The 20,159-nt window shown below is 35.0% G+C and overlaps 1 protein-coding gene across 8 annotated transcripts in view; it reads left to right on the top strand.

Moving 5' to 3' along the window:
* CCDC88A (coiled-coil domain containing 88A) overlaps window positions 1-20,159 on the top strand; it is a 97,184-nt gene that overhangs the window by 37,112 nt on the left and 39,913 nt on the right. For all 8 annotated transcript variants that reach the window (XM_084900794.1, XM_084900796.1, XM_084900795.1 and 5 more), the window contains exons 8-13: window positions 4,829-5,001; window positions 7,834-7,915; window positions 10,359-10,517; window positions 12,189-12,335; window positions 12,886-13,030; window positions 17,576-17,760. In XM_084900794.1, the coding sequence (XP_084756920.1) occupies window positions 4,829-5,001; window positions 7,834-7,915; window positions 10,359-10,517; window positions 12,189-12,335; window positions 12,886-13,030; window positions 17,576-17,760 (891 nt within the window). The remainder of the gene's footprint in view (window positions 1-4,828; window positions 5,002-7,833; window positions 7,916-10,358; window positions 10,518-12,188; window positions 12,336-12,885; window positions 13,031-17,575; window positions 17,761-20,159) is intronic.

The raw sequence follows: 20,159 nt of genomic DNA, 5'->3' as shown, positions 1-20,159 counted from the left end.
CCCCAACCAAGATGGCTGCGGCCACCGAGTGATCAGGAGGCTTGAGTTTCCCTGGCAATGGAGGAAGCCACGCTTTCCACACACCCTGGTGGGCTCTGGCCTCCACTCAAGGCTACAAAGTTTCAATTATAGAAGATAAATCCCAAGAAAAATGGTGGCAGCCATGGAGCTGGAGAGAGCAGGTGGTTTGAGTTGCCCCCGGCAATGGAGAAAGCCAAGGTTTCCACACACCTTGGTGGGACCAGGCCTCCACTCAAGGCCACGAAGTTTCAATTATAGAAGATAAATAAATCCCAACAAAAATGGCTGTGGCCATGGAGCAAGCTGGAGGCTTGGCTCCACTCCAGGCTACAAAGTTTCAATTATAGAAGATAAATAAATCCCAGATACCAGGGCCTCCAATTGGGTCACTGGGGGACGTGGCCGGCCTGCAAACCACCGCAAGCTCCTTGCCCAGGCCGCCCCCTGCCCCAAGAGAACCCCGATCATGATCCAGAACACCCTTCAGGGCAAACCAGCTGGCCCCCTCCCATGTACCAGGCCTCTGTCCTATCTTAATAAAAGAGTAATATGCAAATTGATTCACTCCAACACACAAGATGGCTGCCCCCATGTAGTCAAAGATCCTGTCCCCATGTGGACACAAGATGGCCAGCAGGGGAAGGCAGTTGCGAGGGACCAGGCCTGCAAGAGAGGGCAGTTGTGGGAGATCAGACCAACAAGGGAGGGCAGTTGGGAGAGACCAGGGCTGCAAGGGAAAGTTGTTGGGGGCAATCAAGCTTCAGGGCAGGGCAATTAGGGATGACAGAGCCGGCAGAGGAGGGAAGTTGGGGGTAACCAAGCTTGCAGGAAAGGGCAACTGGGGGTACCAGGCTTGCTGGGAGGGCAGTTAGTGGCAAACATGCTGGCTGGGGAGCAGTTAGGCTTCAATCAGACTGGCAGGGGAGTGGTTAGGGGGTGATCAGGCTGGTAGGCAGAAGCGGTTAGGGCCAGGCAGGCAGGTGGGCAGTTAGGAGTCAGCAGACCTGGATTGTGAGAGGGATGTCCAACTGCCCATTTAGGATCAGGCCTAAACAGGCAGTCGGACCTCCCTCTGGGTGTCCCAAATTGGAGAGGGTGCAGACTGGGCTGAGGGACACTCCCCTACCCCCTGTGCACGAATTTTGTGCACCAGGCTTCTAGTATATATTATAAATACCTGCTTTTTGTGATAGAGTACTTGGGAGCAACAAACTGATAAACATTAAAAAAAGAACCAAGGATTGTTACAATCTAATTAGGGAAGTTATTTTCATAGAATAATTAATTGTAATAAAATGTTGAAAGTTATAAATACCAAGAAAAGACGTACTTAAATACTATAGGAATTTAAAGAAAGAAGATATTACTTGCAGCTGCTAGTGGAATGTCTAGGATCTGAAAGATCAGAGAAGACTTATTTAATTGAAGGTATGCTTTAATGACATTTCCTGTCAGATTTTTGGGAAAATGTCCAGAGGCCTTCAGCTGAAGAAACTACCATCATTAGAGGAAAGTCAAAGTGCTTACATAGTCTTCAATGGAAAATACCTCTATATGCTGTTAATTCTTAGTAACAGTTTTCTTTCTTTCCTTTTTTTCTTTTTAAAAATATTTTTTCAGCCCATAGCTTTTTTGTGCTCTGTTCATTGGCATCTGGAACCTCTTGATATCTCCATTTTACCATCTTTTTAGTTCAATTGTAGTATGTGTCTTCAGTCTTTTTCTTGAGTTCTCCATTTTATCAATTACTCAGGTATAATATGTTTGAGCAGCTCATTAATATGCTGGATATGATGAGAGGTACAAAGGCGGTATAAGAAATATTATTTGGTTTACTGGAAAAAAATGCATGGCAAATGAAAAATAAAAGTTAACAATTAAGTTCTAATTTATTTGTGTGTGAAACAAATGTTAAACACTGTGTACAGGTACTATTGTTAGAGTTAGGAAAGGTTAGGAGACAAAATTACAGATAATTGAGACAGAAAGAAAATTAACCAATAAAAATTGACTCCATGAAAATTGAGCCTGGGCTACTATGGAGATTAACAGCACTATGCACAGTGACAGGGAAGTTGGGCTAGACATACTGGATGAGTGGATAGGATGAATTATTGTCAATGAACATATAAACTGTCTTTCAAAAAATACCACTGAAAGAGAAATAGAAGAGTAGCAAGAAAGAAATGTGATTTTTTTTTTTCCTATATAGAAGGAACTTGTATGTATACCTTTGAAGAACAAGGAGAAAAAAAGCCAATTGAAAATGTTATAGAAATAAAGATTATGTGTAGGGAACAAGAGATACTTAAAAAATGGAGGCGTTAATCTCAAGTGGTTTTGTTTCTTAGTCAAGTTGGAGGAGAGGTCATTTGTTGGAAGTAATGATAGCTGTTTGCAGTTGAAGTCTTAAGTAAAGAAAATGGCCGAAACCGGGTTTGGCTCAGTGGATAGAGCGTCGGCCTGCGGACTGAGGGGCCCCAGGTTCGATTTCAGGCAGGGCATGTACCTTGGTTGTGGGCAAATCCCCAGTGGGGGGGCTGTTCAGGAGGCAGCTGATTGATGATTCTCTCTCATCGATGTTTCTAACTCTCTACCCCTCTCTCTTCCTCTCTGTAAAAAATCAATAAAATATTTTTATTAAAAAAATAAAGAAAATGAATTATATTGATATTTACAATAGCCATTATGGGGAAATTTGTCAGGAAATCAGAAAGATTTTCTATAAAAGGATGGATGAGCATTGGAAAGAAGTTAATTGAAAATAGATCTGTAGTCAGGCTATGTTTTTCTCTTGAGTTCTTTATTACCTTGGAGCAGGAATGGAAAAAAAAAATCATGGTAGGTTAAGAAAATAACATAGTGTTAGAGTCAGATTTGAAATTGAATTCCTTTTATATATATTATTAGATATGTGACTTTGGTTAAGTTATTTAATCATGAGATCTTGTTCGAAAATCCCTAGTTAAAAGTTCTGTAAATATTTCCCTTTTTCCCCCCCAAAAGAGTGAGCCAAGCCAAAGATGGCATGATAAGTGTTAAATTAGAAAGTAAGGGTGACATTTAAGGACCTATTTGTAGTTCCAGGCTGATTAAGAACTCTAAGCATGAAAAAATTGTTTGACTGAATAAAAAGTGGGAGTTGAATGATTAAAGGTTCAGGCATAGGTATGGTGATATGGGAGTAAAGATAGTTAAGGAATCATGGTGCAAAAGAGGAATGGTGCCTTCACTGTAGAAGCCTGTATGTGCCAAATAGGGAATGGGTGAGGAGTTGTAGAGAGTAAAGAACTTGGGAAGTAACATTCTGTGTTTTATTAATAGAATCTGTGAAAGCGATAGTTGGATAGACCTTAATTCAGGTGCTGAAATATATTTCAGGGATAAGGATATGAAATCTGCTGTGTGGTTTTAAAAAAATAAAAGAAGAGGAAAAGTCATGATTTAGTGAGGGTGGTGTAAGACTTGGTAATGAGAAACTAAGTGAGGATGGTGATCTCATGGTCCTGAGGTGGTAATCCCACCCAGTCTGTCTGATCTAGAGGGACAGTTGAATTTCTATAGAAGACAATTTCTGTTTGCCAAAGAAAACAAAGTCTGAGAAATTGGTAGAATAAGAGAATTTTCCAATAAAAGGAAAATTAGGTGAATGGATAAATATGATTGAGTGAGGGATATGTAGATTAGAAAGTCCTAAAAATTCAGATTTAGGATAACTAGAAGGAGATTTGTGTTTCATAAAGGGTTTCTAGAGAAAGTGATAAGAGAAGCATTGAGAAGGGAAGCAGATTGGAACTATTGTGAGAGAGAGAGAGAGTAAGATAATAGAGTTGAGACTGGTCAGGAGTCTTGGCATTGCTACTGAGTGTGATTATGGACAAGTTAATCTTTGTGCCTCAGTTACTTTGCAGAATTAAGGGACTGAACGAGACCTCTGAGGTTCAGTTAGGTCCCTCTGAGATCCCTGTTTATAATTCTAGAGCATTGACCAATTGTGTAATGATGGCAAGATTATATTTCTGCATTATCCAATATAGTAACCATTAGCTACATATGGCTGTTGTGCACTTGAAATGTGACTAGTGTGATTAAGGAACTGTATTTTTAATTTTTTAAATTTTAATAGCCACTTGTGCTACTGGCTACCATATTTGGCAGCACAGTTGTAGATATATCATTCTTGGGTTAATTTCTTTCCTACATCAATGTCTTTTATGCCTTTCTGGCAGTTGCCATCTGGTCGAGTTATTTTACTATGATTGATTTGTTAAACTAAGAATGGAAAAGAGTATTGTCTTCTCCTAATATTATCTACTAAATAGCTTACCCACTATCTAGTGATTCAAACTTTTAAAAATGACAACTAGCCGAGACCGGTTTGGCTCAGTGGATAGAGCGTCAGCCTGCGGACTGAAAGGTCCCGGGTTCGATTCCAGTCAGGGGCATGTACCTTGGTTGTGGGCATGTCATCTGTGGGGGTGTGCAAGAGGCAGCTGATCGATGTTTCTCTCTCATTGATGTTTCTAACTCTGTCCCTCTCTCTTCCTCTCTGTGAAAAAAAAAAAAAAAAAAAAAAAAAAAAAAATATATATATATATATATATATATATATATATATATATATAAAATAAATAAAATAAAAATGACAACTAAATATGACAGAGTTAAGTTTTGTGTTTTTTTTTTTTATCAATGAATTGTTTTGATCTTATAGTATAGTACTTAGAGACAGTGAATAGTGTTAATGTATTTAGGTCTTTGATATGAACAATACTCAGATTTTGTGTTCATTTCCACATTTCCTCAGACTATCATAGAACTCTCTGAAGAACGGGACGGTCTTCATTTCCTACCCCATGCCTCTTCGTCCGCACAGTCACCCTGTGGTTCTCCAGGCATGAAGCGGACAGAAAGTCGACAACATCTGTCAGTGGAACTGGCAGATGCTAAGGCCAAGATAAGAAGGCTGAGGCAGGAATTGTAAGTTGCCAGTTTTCTTGGTTCATTGAATTTATATGGTTGAAAGGTGACCTAAACAATATTTTTAGGCTTATCGCATAGAGATAGTAGTTCTTAATTGCTGGCCTGAATTACAATTTTATTAGTTTTTGTCGAAATGAGAAAAATAAGGAAACCAGCATTAAGTTTTCTTAATGCTAAATCTTAAAAACTTAAAGGATGCCCTTAATTCCGGATTTATGCCCTACTTATCTAGTGATAAATGCCCTTTCTTTTATAAAATAATGTTCTTCCTTGGCATATTGGGATCTCCTTAATGTTTTTATTTTTACATGCTTTAAATAAAAAACATTGACAACCTCTGATACAGATCAATAAGTTTAGCTCTTTTAAAATTAATGTTTTAGCCCTGGCCTGTGTGATTCAGTTAGTTGGAGCATCATCCTGTGCATTGAAAGGTGGTGAGTTCTATTCCAGTCAGGGCACATACCCAAGTTGTGGATTCCATCCCTGGTCGGGGCATATTAGGGAGGTGGCCAATAATCAATCAATCAATCTCTCTCTCTCTCTCTCTTTTTCTCTCCCTTTCCCCCCCCTCTCTCTTTCTCCCCCTCTCTCCCTCCTATCTCTTCCTCTCTCTAAAATCAACAAAAATACATATAAAAGATAAAATTAATGTTATAAAAGGCCGAATTGTTGACATACAGTTTTACAAATAATTTTGTGTATCTTCTACATTGAGTAATTGAGATGCCTGACTCATGTACTTAGCAGTGGTAAGTATTCAGATTGGTTAGTGCTGGTGAAATTTATCTTTCAAAGAACATTACAGAGAAGTCAGTATGTGTCACATAGGCATTCCTTGGTGAATCACATGTAAAGACGACCAATCTCTGCTAGGGATTTTTTTATTTTGCACTTCAAAAAGAACAAAGGATTTTTGTGTTTGGGGCTTTTCCTTTTTGTTGTTTTCTTCCCTGGAATTTGGGCTTTAGAGCATAGATTTAAATTTAAAGTCACAATATAGCGATTGAGTTTATTTATTAATTGTTTAAAGCAGTTGGTTTAAGAAACTGATTAAATATGCAAGGTAGAAAAATACACAGTTTATGGAAAAATGTGGAAAAAAAGATACAGCCTACATTGTGGATGTCTGCTTTATTATGTATCTATTGAAGTGAACACTCCCAAGATATTCTATAAACAGCTGCACCAGGAAAATTAGGGAAGCGATTGCTGTTATTAGTTTGACTGGCAGTTAATGGATAGCCTAAACAGTGAACACTAGTTTGTTCCATATAATTTAGCACCATCTTCTTTAGATAAAGCATGTAATTAGAGCTGCAACGCTGGCTGTGAATTCATTTAACATTTTGCTCTATATTAGAATTTGATTTTTAAATGAAAATTACTTGGTCATGGAGTGTATTAAAATTCCAAACATCTTAAAAGAGATTGATAAGATTTGGTCTTTCATGTGCTGATTGGAAAATGTAAAAAATTTTTATTAATAAGTAAATATGCTGTATATAGCAAGCATTCCCAATAATTAGCATTTCATCAGATAGTATCTAATATCTTTGTTGTCCTTGAAAATTTGTTCCTTGGTGGATTTCTTCCATTAACATTTGTTTTACATCTTTTTGCTAAGACATATCTTTACTAAAATGATGAAGTATGAAAATCAGGATGGATAAAAATAGTTCAGATTGCCTTAGACCTAATGAAATAAATAATTGTAATGAGATCATGCAAATTAACTAATAACTTACTTATGGGTGTTACATTATAATACAATTGCTTTTGATTTATTAACATACAGAGTAAAAGTATTATTTGCATTTTGGCTGGAAGAAATAATTTCCTTTTTTTACTTTTTATTTTATTTACTTTTTATTTAATAAATCCTTATTGTTCAGATTATTACAATTGTTTCTCCTTCCTGCCCCCCCCCCCATAGCTCCCCTCCACCTAGTCCTCACCCCACCCTCTGCCCTTACCTCCCCCTCCTCTTCCTCATCCATAGGTATATGATTTTTGTCCAGTCTCTTCCCATACCCCCCACATAGACACTTCTTTCCCCCTGAGAATTATCAATCTCCTCCCATTTTATGCCATTGATTCTATTATATTCACCAGTTTAGTTTTGAATATACCTGAAACCTGTATAATTTTATTAACCAATGTCACCCTAGTACAATTTAAAAAAACATTAAAAACATAAATTGGGTGTGCTAAAAAATATCTTAGAAAGTTGAAAAGTAGAGATAATGGAAACTTGATTTTGAGGAGGTTGGCTCTGAAGGGAAGATAGAAAACAGAAAATAAAGAAGTGTAAAGAGAAAAAAATTAGGAAAAATTTGAGGATGTTTATAGGCTTCAGGAAAGAAACCAATAGAATTGTAAAGATTTAGGTATTTGTGTGGCAGGGTATAATTTCCTTTAGGCCATTGTGAACGTTGAAAATAGTTTGGAGACGTTTATAAGTCTCAGACCCAGATAGTATTGCATTGCATAAAAATTTGTTCAGCTTATTTGGTTTTGACTATGAAAAAGGGAGAAAGAGAAAGAAGAATGGGAAAGGGGGATGTCAGGAAAGATGGAGAGAAACTACCTTATGAACTCTGAGGATGCTAATCATTGAGGTTTGCCTTTTGGAGAACTTTAGAGGGAGTTTTATTGATGACATCAAATCACATAAATTCCTAAAATCCATTTCCTTGTCTTTTTCCCCTGGGTTGGAGTCACTGTGTTCAACTAGACATTTAGTAATAATAATTTGTATTCATGAAGGTGATTATAATTTTTAAAAGCAGTAAGCTTACTTTTTAATTAATGTTTTTTATATTTAAGGGAGGAAAAGACTGAACAATTGCTGGACTGCAAACAAGAACTTGAGCAAATGGAAATAGAACTAAAAAGGCTGCAGCAAGAGGTTTGTACCTGAAACATTTATCACATAGGACCACTAAGTAATTGTAAATTGATTTTTCTTCTTTTAATTTCTAACGTTTACCTTAATACTTTCTGAGGTTACTGAGACTTCAAGAGATGTGATTACTTTTTTCAGTGTTTTTCTCTTCAAAAATGCCAAAGCCAAAACAGAAATTGTGGTCTGTGGACCTTATTTTTTTCCCCCCTCTTTATATCAGTGCTGTTTAAACTTCGCTAAGATTCAAAGGTGCCTCAGAGGACTAGGGCAGTTCCAAGTTTCTCTTTTTTATGTGATTGGCTTCTGTGGGCTTTGAAGGTAGAACAACTACACTATAAATTGTAGCTGCTAATGTATATCTCCCTAGGTCTCCACTCTCTGATGGTACTTTATGTTATATAAGACAGAATGCCTTTAATTTTTCATTCTTTTCCTATTAAATAAGATAAAACTTTTTACTTAAAATTTTTTTGCTAAAGCTTGTTTTCTTTGCATCTTAAACCAAGATTTGTTTAAGAATTCACTTCTTTTAATCACTCCATAATGTTTTGTTCTCATTGGTACGAATTAAAGTAAAGCCAGACAATTTTCTTTCCTGTACCTCCCCTAATCTGCGTTTTAACTTCAGGGAATACCGCACTTGCAGGATCATAAACTGTGACTTTTCTCTTTGTTTTTTATTTTTTGACCTTTCAGATCTGTGAGATTGGACATGATAATCTTTATTTCTAGATATGCGGTGTCTGCTCTTCCACATCTTGGTAACAGGGTTTTTTTTGTATCAGTGTTACCTCCAAAACAGTGGTCTCAATCTTTTTGGTATCAAGACTTTCTTCCACTCTTAAAAATTGGTGAGGATTATACCTACTGGTATTTACTATATTAAAAATAAGAGCTAAGAATTTAAAAAAATATTTATTAATTCATTTTAAAAATAATATTCAACCCATTCCATCCTATATAATAAAAACCTGATATGTTAAGTGTCCAGTTGTCTGTTTAACCAATCAAAGCATAATATGCTAATGATATGCTAAGGCCACTTAACCGCTCACTATGACGTGCACTGATCACCAGGGGGCAGATGCTCCAACTGGTAGGTTAGCTTGCTGCTGGGGTCCCGCAGATCAAAACTGAGTGAGATGGGCCAGACAATGCCCTGGGACCCTCCCTGGCTGGCCAACCTCCTGTATCTCTCCCCAGCCCTGATTTTGCACTAATGGTGTTCCTCAGCCTGGCCTGTGCCCTCTCGCAACCCAGGATCCCTCGGGATGTTGGAGAGCCGGTTTTGGCCCAATCCCACAGGCCAGGCCGAGGGACCACTGGTGCAGGAATTTGTGCACCCGGCCTTTAGTGTTAAAGTTTAAAGTATAAAGTTTATATTTTAAGTAAATATTATTTTACAAAACAAAAACTAGAAAGTACTCTTACATTTTTGCAAATCTCTTTAATGCCTGCCTTAATTGAAGACTACTAGATTCTGGAATCTACTTCTGAATTTATTCAGTTAAGATACTACATGCCATGTAGCTTCAGAAAACTCTACTGTGCCCTCATGAGAGAATGAGAGTGAAAAAGATAAGTAATGTATTAGGATTGTTTTGAAAATAGTTTTGACCTTATGAACTCCCTGAAAGGATTTCAGGAAACCACAGAAGTCCCTGTATCACACTTTAATAACTAGTGTTCTAAAGGATTAAAGATTGCAAGAAGGCTTTTTTGAATTTTAATATTTGACTCAAATGGCATTAAGATATGTATTAAACATATGCACTAATCACTTTACTTGGAAGCATTAAAAAATCAGCAGGATTTTATTATAGTATGTTACAGTATATCTGAATAGAACCATTATTTCTCTAAAGTAACTAATGACCAACTTTAATAATACAGTTTGGCTCTTTTTTGTGTTTCCTGTCCTGTATTTTAAAGTTAACTTTCTTTTAATCTTAAATTAATTGCAAATGGTTATGTTAGGTAAAGGTTAACTTATTTTAAAACATCCTGAATAATTTTTACATACCAAATTTCTTAGAGTGGAAGGGGGAGGTAAGGCAGGGTGTGGGGAGGGGACAGAAAGAAAGGGATAGAGACACACACACAGACAGACAGACGTGGATGTGAAAAAGACACATCGAATGGTTGCCTCCTGCACACACCCCTACTGGGGCCAGAGATTGAGCCTACAACCCAGGTGTGTGCCCTTGACTGGGAATTGGAACCCAACACCCTTTGGTACATAGGCCCAGGCTCTAACCACTTTGTCACACTGGCCAGGGCTATATCTCCCCATATTAAAAAATAACTTAATGGAGGTATAATTTACATAACACAAATTCACACTTCTAAAGTATATAATATATTGATTTTTTAGTAGATTCATCAAGTTGTGCGACCAAGGAAATAGAAAATAATATTTAAAATATTGATACTTATTTATGTTTAGAACATGAATTTGCTTTCGGATGCTCGCTCTGCAAGAATGTATCGAGATGAATTAGATGCACTTCGAGAGAAGGCAATCAGAGTTGATAAGCTTGAAAGTGAAGTCAGCAGATATAAAGAAAGACTACATGATATTGAGTTTTATAAAGCAAGAGTTGAGGTATGTTGCACAATTTAAACCATTCACAATTTATTTCTTTAAAAAGTGTTATGATTTTCAAAATTCAATGAAAATGCATTTAATAAATGAATGGAGTTGTTGAAATGTTTAGCAAACTATAAATACATTTAGATGTTTATTTTATGATAGATTAGCCTGTTGCTTAGAATTTTAAAAGGGGATATTTGGACATTATTAATTTTATTTAAGTCTTGGGGCTCTTCTTTCATCCCGTTATTTAACATTATAGGTAGAGCAGATTTTTGGTCCTTCCCTCCTAGTCAAAATAAAGTGTTTCTCTTACTAATTTTAAACTTGTCCTAGGAGTGAAAACAGACATATTGCTGACTCAATTCAGAATGCTAAATTAGGATCAACAAAGTCACTTGTGTGTACACATCTGCTCATACACTCTCTCAACAAATCATATAAACAAATTAGAAGAAATGTTTTTCTATACTGAATGATTATTGGACAATGTTGCATGAAGTTAGTTTGACATTGACAATAAAAAATTGATAATCTTTGCATCTGCATCCTTTTTTCCTTTCTTAGTTAATTTCTTCATTGTCTGCAAACAGTGGAGATCTTGGTCATGTTTATTATGTGGATAAGAAGGAAGAACTATGCAAAAATTAAGAAATGAAAACTTTATAAAAAAACATAGAACAGTTGAGCCTGAAAGTTATCAAAAATAGACCAAATAGACTATAAAGTTAGGGTACATATTAATTCTTTGCCAATTTTTTAAATAAGTATATGGCACTGTTAATGGATCCTTATAGATGCCTCTGTTTTAATATACTTTCTCTTGTAGTTAGCTTATAAATTATAGGCATAAAGCTTCAAGATAGATTGTGAGCATATGTCTTCAAAAAGATGTAGGGATTTAAAACATGTTCTCAAGATGCATATGTAAAATATTTATTAATAGAGCCTTTATTTATGATTTATGTGAATATTAGTTCAAAGTCTTGGAATTTTACTCAAAAACCCAAACCCTTCACTTTTAAGTTACAGTTTAAGTGGAGAGAATTCTTTAAATCTATTTCAGCAAATAAATTAAGTTCTAATTCTATGGAGATTTATATCTTAAATATCTGCAAGACTCTCTGTACTTAGTTTGTTTTCCTTGTGATTAAGGGATTTAAATGTACCCTGACAATTTTATGTGAAATTATAGTAGTATTACTCATTCTAATAGAAATACTGAATGTTTTGTTTGCATAATAGCTTAATTTTTTTTGGGGGGGGGGGGTGTTCTAAAGCCAAGAAAATATCAACTGTGTTTTTATTACTTAGTAGCTTTACTCTTGCACAGAACTGTTAATAAAGACAGATTAATGTCTTTTTTAAATAAGTTTTTATTGATTTTTTTTTTAGAGGAAGGGAGAGGAAGAGAGAGATAAAAACATTGATGAGACAGAAACATCAGTTGGCTGCCCCCTGCACGCTCCCCAAAGGGGGGTTCAATCCTGAAATCATGGTATGTGCCTTGACTGGGAATAGAATTGGCAACGTCTTGTGCGTAGGTCGATGCTCAACCACTTGAGCCCCTCTGGTCAGACAGATTAATGCCTTATTTTGCAACCAAGAATTTTTATGTTTCAAACTTTGAAAAATTAACAGATATTAACATGTTTGTGATAAAGCCTATTTGAAATGTTTTAGGAATTAAAAGAAGACAATCAAGTTTTGCTAGAAACAAAAACCATGTTGGAAGACCAATTAGAAGGAACTCGAGCTCGTTCTGATAAATTACATGAATTAGAAAAAGAGAATTTACAATTAAAGGCTAAACTGCATGATATGGAAATGGTAAGAATTGTAAGGTGGATCAATTACATGACCTCTAAGGAAGCATTCTAAGAGTCATCTGACTTCCCTGTAATGACAAAGGATGGTAGTGTCTTAGATGCTTTAACAAAGAAGAGATGAGCTAAATAAATTCAGTGCTTGCAATTTTGTATGGACATGGGAGTAGTGGAAACTTCTGCTTTTGTTATAAAGGGGTGTTATTGGTGTATTTTAAAAATAAACTCTAATAAGCTATTTTGTAAAATGCCTTTAAAATACAGAAATAAAACTAGCATTGAGTCAGAATCTCTTGTTATATTACTAAATTAATATATTAACTACGAAGAAATGTTTTCCATGTCCCCACAGCTCACTTTAAAAGGATATCAGACACCTGGTCAGTATAATGACCAATTGTGATTATAATAACTGATTATTGCCTTTAAACTGTGAAAATTTTAAGCGATTCAAAATTTATCCTCATTATTTAGTTTAAGTAATAAAATAGGAGCTTGAGATTGTACTGTTTCTTAGCTTTCTTTTTTCTCCTTACTCCCTGCCAACAAAAAAGGAACGTGATATGGATAGAAAAAAGATTGAGGAATTAATGGAAGAAAATATGACTTTGGAAATGGCACAGAAACAAAGTATGGATGAATCATTACATCTTGGCTGGGAATTAGAACAAATATCCAAAACTAGTGAACTTTCTGAAGGTATTCCCAATATTGTTTTACTTAAGTGGATTGGTGAATAAATAAGTTGAATTTATGCTTACATTTCTGGATATTTCATTGCAGTTATTTTCCCTAGCTAGAGATGTCTCAGCAGGCCAACTGCCCCTAGCTATGATTTCACAGAGCAATATGTTATTTCCACATTGCTGGGTCTGATTATGTTTGCTTAACTTACAACGAAACTTTTTTTGTTAGTGCAATCACAGATTTTTGATTGGTTGTTTAGGCATTATTTTTTGTTAGTATCATAAGAAACTAGAATAGCAATTTATTAGTTTATTTTGAGAAGTATAGCCATCTACTAAATAGAACAGAAAAGTCATATTAACTGGTCAGCTATATTTTTACTCTATTCAAACCTAAATAGGAAGTCAGAATTAGTGGGAAGAGTTTCAGGTGAATATGTAGCCAGAATAGAACAAGTTAAGGATCTCCATGGTTTTATGTTCATCAGTATATGAGGAGAATTATCTCCATTTTAGGGTTATACCTACCAACCAGTCTAGCCCCAGTTATACCCTGGAGTTAATGAAAGACACCCCTGCCCCCAAATAAATTTTTAACTCTTGACTCTTTTTTCTTAAGCTCCACTATTGACTTGTCTTCTGTCCTAAAACTGGGCATATACTATACAATAAAGTTGTTTGGATTATAGCTGTGATTATGCTAATACTGATATACTTTCTTGAAGTTACACTCAGGTCCCATTTATTTGAATTAGACAGGTTCCATAACTCCTTACTTACCCAATATTAGATTCTGCCACCTGCTTTCCTTCCTTCAGCAGGTATTTATTAAGCACCTACCTTGTGTAAAATACTATACCAGGCCCTGAGGATATAGTGGTGGCGTGGTAGACATAAAGTCTGACGACAGTTTACAGTCTGGCTCTAATAATTACTTCTACACATGTCTCATATTTGTTACCATTAGACTTTTTCTAGTTTTACAATTGAGAATCTAATTTCGAATTCTAGGACCCTAGGTAAATTTCCTACATAGTAAGCGATGATATTTATCCAGTGGGTTTGCTAAGATATAACTTAAAATATTTATGGAACTTCTTTTATTGTATTCCTTGTGAATTGAGTTACAAAGAAAGCAATTCAGACTTAAATGTTTTCTAAACATTTCTAAACATTCAAAAGTAGTTAAAATTTCACTGTTTCGAGTTCCATTTGTTAAGGGAGGACATTAATAGTAAGTACCTTGAAGGGTTGTTGTGAGGGTTGAATTTCTTAATACTTAAAAAAATAGTGCCGTGTATATAGTAAGCATGTGAATGTTGATCATTATGATGATGATCATTATATCAGTAGTTTTGCAGTTGTTCTTAGCTGGGGTCACATACCTGAATATTTGTTTTAATGTGGTGTCATTTTTGTTTGTTTTTTAAATGTACAGGGCTTTTCTTTCTAGAAAATTTGTAGAATATGGAAAAATATAAAGGAGGAAATCAAAGTCCCTAATGATTTCTTAAATCATTTTCATATTGAAAAAACTTTCTTCTAAATTTTTGTACACAGACATAGGATTTTAGACATCAGGTTAATGTGTATGCACAATTCGGATTCCTTTTTGAACCTAAGACTATAATGCAGGCATTCTTTAATATTGTTAAAAATGTGTTGTAAGCATTCGTTTTAATCCTCATAGTCTGACTTGAAGCTTCTTTGAAGTATATTCATAGTATTCATGGTATTCAAAGTATTATTGAGGTATATCATGTATTTTAGCCTAATTTTTTAATTTAAATTCTTTATTGTTTAAAGCAGTACATAAGTCTCCTTTTTCCCCCATTGACCCCTCCCCAGCTGCCCCCACCCCCCAGCATATGCCCTCACCCCCGTACTATCTGTGTCCATTGGTTATGCTCATATGCATGCATACAAGTCCTTTGGTTGATCTCTTACCCCCTCACCCCTTGCCTTCCCTCATAGGTTGGACAGTTTGTTCACACTTCTATGACTCTGAGACTCTGATTTTTTTTTTTTAATCAGTTTATGTTGTTCGTTATATTCCACAAATGAGTGAGATCATGTGATATTTATCTTTCTCCGACTGGTTTATTTCACTTAGCATAATGCTCTCTAGGTCCATCCAAGCTGTTGCAAATGATAAGAATTCCTTATTTTTTACAGCAGTATAGTATTCCGTTGTGTAGATGTACCATAGTTTTCTAATCTACTCATCTGCTGATGGGCACTTGGACTGTTTCCAAATCTTAGCTATTGTAAATTGTGCTGCTATTAACATAGGGGTGCATAATCCTTTCTGATTAGTATTTCTGTTTTCTTGGGATATATTCCTAGATGTAAGATCACTGGGTCAAATGGGAGTTCCATTTTTAATTTTTTGAGGAAAATGACATACTGTTTCCCACAGTGGTTGCACCGGTCTGCATTCCCACCAACAGTGCAAGAGGGTTCCTTTTTCTCCACATCCTCGCCAGCTCTTGTTGTTTGTTGATTTGTTGATGATAGCCATTCTGACAGGTGTGAGATGGTACCACATTGTTCTTTTGATTTGCATCTCTTGGATGATTAGTGACTTTGAGTATCTTTTCCTGTATCTCTCGGCCTTCTGTATGTCCTCTTTCAAAAAGTGTCTATTTAGATTCTTTGCCCATTTTTTATTGGGTTGTTTATCTTCCTTTTGTTAAGTTGTACGAATTCCCAATAAATTTTGGAGATTAAACACTTATCGGAGATAACGTTGGCAAATATGTTCTCCCAAGCAGTGGGCTTTCTTGTTGTTTTGTTGATGGTTTATTTTGCTGTGCAGAAGCTTTTTATTTTGATGTAGTCACATTTCTTTATTTCCTCCTTGGTTTCCATTGCCCTAGGAGCTGTATTGGTAAAGATACAACAAATGCCTGCTATTTTGCTGCCTATGGCTTCTTCTAGGATTTTTATGGTTTTCCATCTTATGTTTAAGTCCTTTATCCATTTTGAGTTTGTTTTTGTGTATGGTGGTCTAGTTTCATTTTTTTTTTTTTTGCATGTATCTGTCCAATTTTCCTAACACCATTTATTGAAGAGACTGTCTTAACTCCATTGTAATTTCATGCCTCTTTTGTTAAATATTAACTGAGCATAATGGCTTTGGTCGATCTCTGGGTTCTCTCTTCTGTTCCATTGGTCTCTATGCCTGTTCTTGTGCCAGTACTAGGCAGTTGTGAGAACAGTGGCTGTGACCTAGCCTAACCTTGTTAATTTGAAATGCATAACTACAAGTCATTTACTAGAGTTTTACTAGAGAAGACGTGGACAACTTTGGAATTTAAAAAGTCAATGATTATCTAGTATACCAGCTTTTAATAAAAAATTAACCGTATGTGACTGGAAATAAAAATTCTTTACTTAAAATCTAGTGGACACCCTAGCTGGTTTGACTCAGTGGATAAAGTGTCAGTCTGTGGATTGAAGGGTCCTGGGTTCCATTCTGGTCAAGGGCATATGCCTGGTTGCAGACTCATCCTCAGTACAGGGAGTGCAGGAGGCAGCCAATCAATGATTCTCTCTCATCATTGATGTTTCTGTCTTTATCTCCATCTCCCTTCCTCTCTGATTCAATAAAAATATAAATAAATAAAATCTGGGGGATATTTTACCATACCTAATTTTATAAAGAATGTATGCTTTTGAGGGTGTGTGTGTATGTGTATTTATTTATTTGCTTTTCTGCGATGGAGAATTTCAAACATACATAAAAGTTGGCAGACCTAGAAATGCCTTTCCATACTTCTACCCATTGCCCTTCCAAAAATTTAGCATTTTAAAATAAATTCTAGGCATTATATTTCATTTGTAAATCCTAATATCATCAAAATATTCAGTGCATCTGCTATAAGATTATTAAAACAAAATTATTTGTGGCTTCCTGGAGAGCATTATTTATAGAATTAGAAACTGAGTTTTCTTATTTTAAAACATGTAATGCTGAAATCTATTTAGAAACATGATTGTCCTTGACAAAATGGAGTAGTTATTGCTCTTTACACTTAGTGTAATAGGGATTCTTTAGAGAAAGACTTTTTCAAGGTGACCAGTGTATACTGTCTTGCCTTTTTCAGAATCAGATAAGGATTTTCTCCTCTTAAACTGTCTGTCTTTAATTTTTTTTTGAAAGTGTGGCATGAGATATGCTTTATACTTCTTGTTTGAACCACACATGACTATAGATACACAGGGCCATAACTATTTATACACATAACCTAAGACTCATTGAAGTTAAAGTGGCTTGATTTTTCAATTTCTCATGGCACTAGAACTGGAATTCTAGTCTCTTTGGTCTAAATTTTGTAACACACCCTCCTCCCCAGTGGAATGCTTAAGGATGCATTAAAATTTAGGATTTATCTGTCTTTTATCTATCTGTTTTTATCATTGTGTCGATCTTGTATAACTTTATAAATTTTTTACATAGTTAAGGACTAAGTGATGTACTGCATATACACTCAACATTTTAAATAATAATGAGTAAATATAGGTTTACCAATGACTTTATTTTTCAATATTATAGCACCACAGAAATCTTTGGGCCATGAGGTGAGTGAATTAACATCAAGTAGGTTACTGAAGTTGGAGATGGAAAACCAGAGTTTGACAAAAACTGTGGAAGAGCTTCGAAGTACTATGGATTCCGCAGAAGGAAGCACTTCCAAAATCCTGAAAATGGAAAAAGAAAATCAAATATTAAGTAAAAAGGTAAATAAAAATGAATCTTTGATCTTAAAAAAATGTATGTAAAAATATAAATAAATAGCACTGTAGTAAAACATTCTCCAGTTTTTAATGTTCCCTCAATTATTATTTTAACTTATGAAATTTTTAACATTTATAAATGTAAAGTAAGTGAACTATATTGGTTTTTTTAATGTGTTTTACTATAGGCCTAATCAGGTTCAAATTGAGTTTTTGGTAAGTATTCGTAAGGAGTGTATGTACATGTGTCAGTTAGGAGGTACATGTTTAGTTGTCTTTTTGTAATATTGTCATGGAAAATCATTTGCTTGGATCCCTTATTCAGAGATTGCAAAATCCTGATTTTCTAATTATATCATCCCTTCCTAATGTGGTAGATAGGGTATTCCTATAAAGGAAAAATTTTTTAAAGCTACTCTTTAAAGAAAACACTATTGGTTATTCTGGGAAATAGCCTATGGGAAAAGCAGGATGAATGTTTGACCCTATCCTTTATTTTCCAGTTTCCTAATAATGAGTTGGTTTTCTCATATCCTCCTGAGATAATTGAGTGAATTTGTTGTTTTAGTGTCATTATTAACTTGCGGATTTAAGAATATTTAAAGTGTTTCAATTCACTGCCTTTGTTTTTCTTCCTGTCCCAATGAAGCTGCTTCCTGAATCCTTATGACACAACCTTAGCACTCCTGGGGAGCTGCCTTGCTTTCTGCCGGGACAAAATGTTTTGGCACCTAGCCATATCTAGTTTTTCCTTTGATATATTCTGGGTTTGTAGGCTATGTTTTGAAAATTGCCCTAACCTTTAGACCAGTGATTTTTGAACTATAGTATACATCAGAATCACCTGTAGGACTTGTTAAAACTCTTGCCTAGAGTTTGAATTCTTGGTAGGTTTGGAGTGGGGGGCTGATAATTCTCATTTCTAAGAAGTTCCTTGGTGATGCTCATCCTGCTGTTTGGGAACCATGCTTTGAGGGACTGCTGCCTTAGATATGAGAAAGAATCCTTGATTTTCTTGCAAGACTTTTACTCTTTGTATTTATTTATTTATTATTGATTTCAGAGAGAAAGGGAGAGGTAGAGAGAAACATTAATGAGGAGAGGGAGTCATTTATTGGCTGCCTCCTGCACGCCCCCTACTGGACTTGAAACCTGAGTATGGGTCCTTGACCAGAATCAAACTCAGGACCCTTCAGTCCACAGGCTGAAGTTCTATCCATTAAGTCAAATTGACTAGGACTAGACTTTTATTCTTTTAAAACATTTTTGTATCGTCATTAGTCTATTAACCAAATAATCTTAGTAAGAATTTGATAGTCAATATAGTGTTATAGTAAGAGTGGCCATTTAGAATTTGGATCACTTCTATTTTGGTTGTCATTATAATTGGATCTGTGAATTATAATTTGATTTTGAAATTAGCTTTGAAGGTCTAGTAAGTTCTTAGTGATTCTAGCAATTTTTGATAAATTCATTGGATAAAAGATTTTTTTTGTAAACTAAATGTTTCACTTGAATTCCACTAATGTAAAACCAGCATAAGAACTTAATTAAAAAACTTATCCATATATTTTAATCATAAAGGGAGAACCAGATTCGTTAGTTATTAATAACTAAAAACTTCCAAAACATGTAAATGAATGTTGAACTGAGTTATTGGCTAAGATTTGTGACTCGATTCTTTTGAAGCATTATTTGGAGATTATTTTCCATGTGTGGTTATCTTCCTTTGATGTTAAAAAAAAAAATATTAAAAACTTGCTTTATGTAGACTGTTAAAATTCTTAGATTTCTTCACTATTGACAATAAGATGTAATATTAAATATTTTTAAATAGCTAAATATTTTATATAAAATATTGTATATAGCTAAATCTTCTTTATTTTTTTAAATTACCTGGTTTAATGAATATGTTCTATAATAATGGGAAAATCAGTTAATAGTATATTTTGAACTTAAAAAATTTTAATACTTATTATACTTATTAACCACATACTTTATTGTATCTTCAAAATGTACAAATGAAAATAAACTTAAATCCAAAATATAATTTTTTTTAATATATATTTTATTGATTTTTTTACAGAGAGGAAGGGAGAGGGATAGTCAGAAACATCGATGAGAGAGTCATCAATCAGCTGCCTCTTGCACGTCCCCCACCAGGGATGTGCCTGCAGCCAAGGCACATGCTTGATCGGAATCAACCTGGGACCCTTCAGTCCGAAGGCCAATGCTCTATCCACTGAGCCAAACCAGTTTCGGCCAAAATATAAATATTTGTTGGAGTTTTGTTCAGCCTGTTTTTCTCCAGTATTCTCCTTTTTCCTTATTTTTTTTATTTTATTTTAAACCAAGTCCCTTCTTGTTTCTTCATCAAACTCTTGCCACTATTTCTCATCTTT

Source organism: Pipistrellus hanaki (genome assembly GCF_964339955.1).
Source record: "Pipistrellus hanaki genome assembly, chromosome: 12".
Taxonomy (NCBI): Eukaryota; Metazoa; Chordata; class Mammalia; order Chiroptera; family Vespertilionidae; genus Pipistrellus; species Pipistrellus hanaki.
This window is presented reverse-complemented; position numbering and strand designations above follow the sequence as displayed.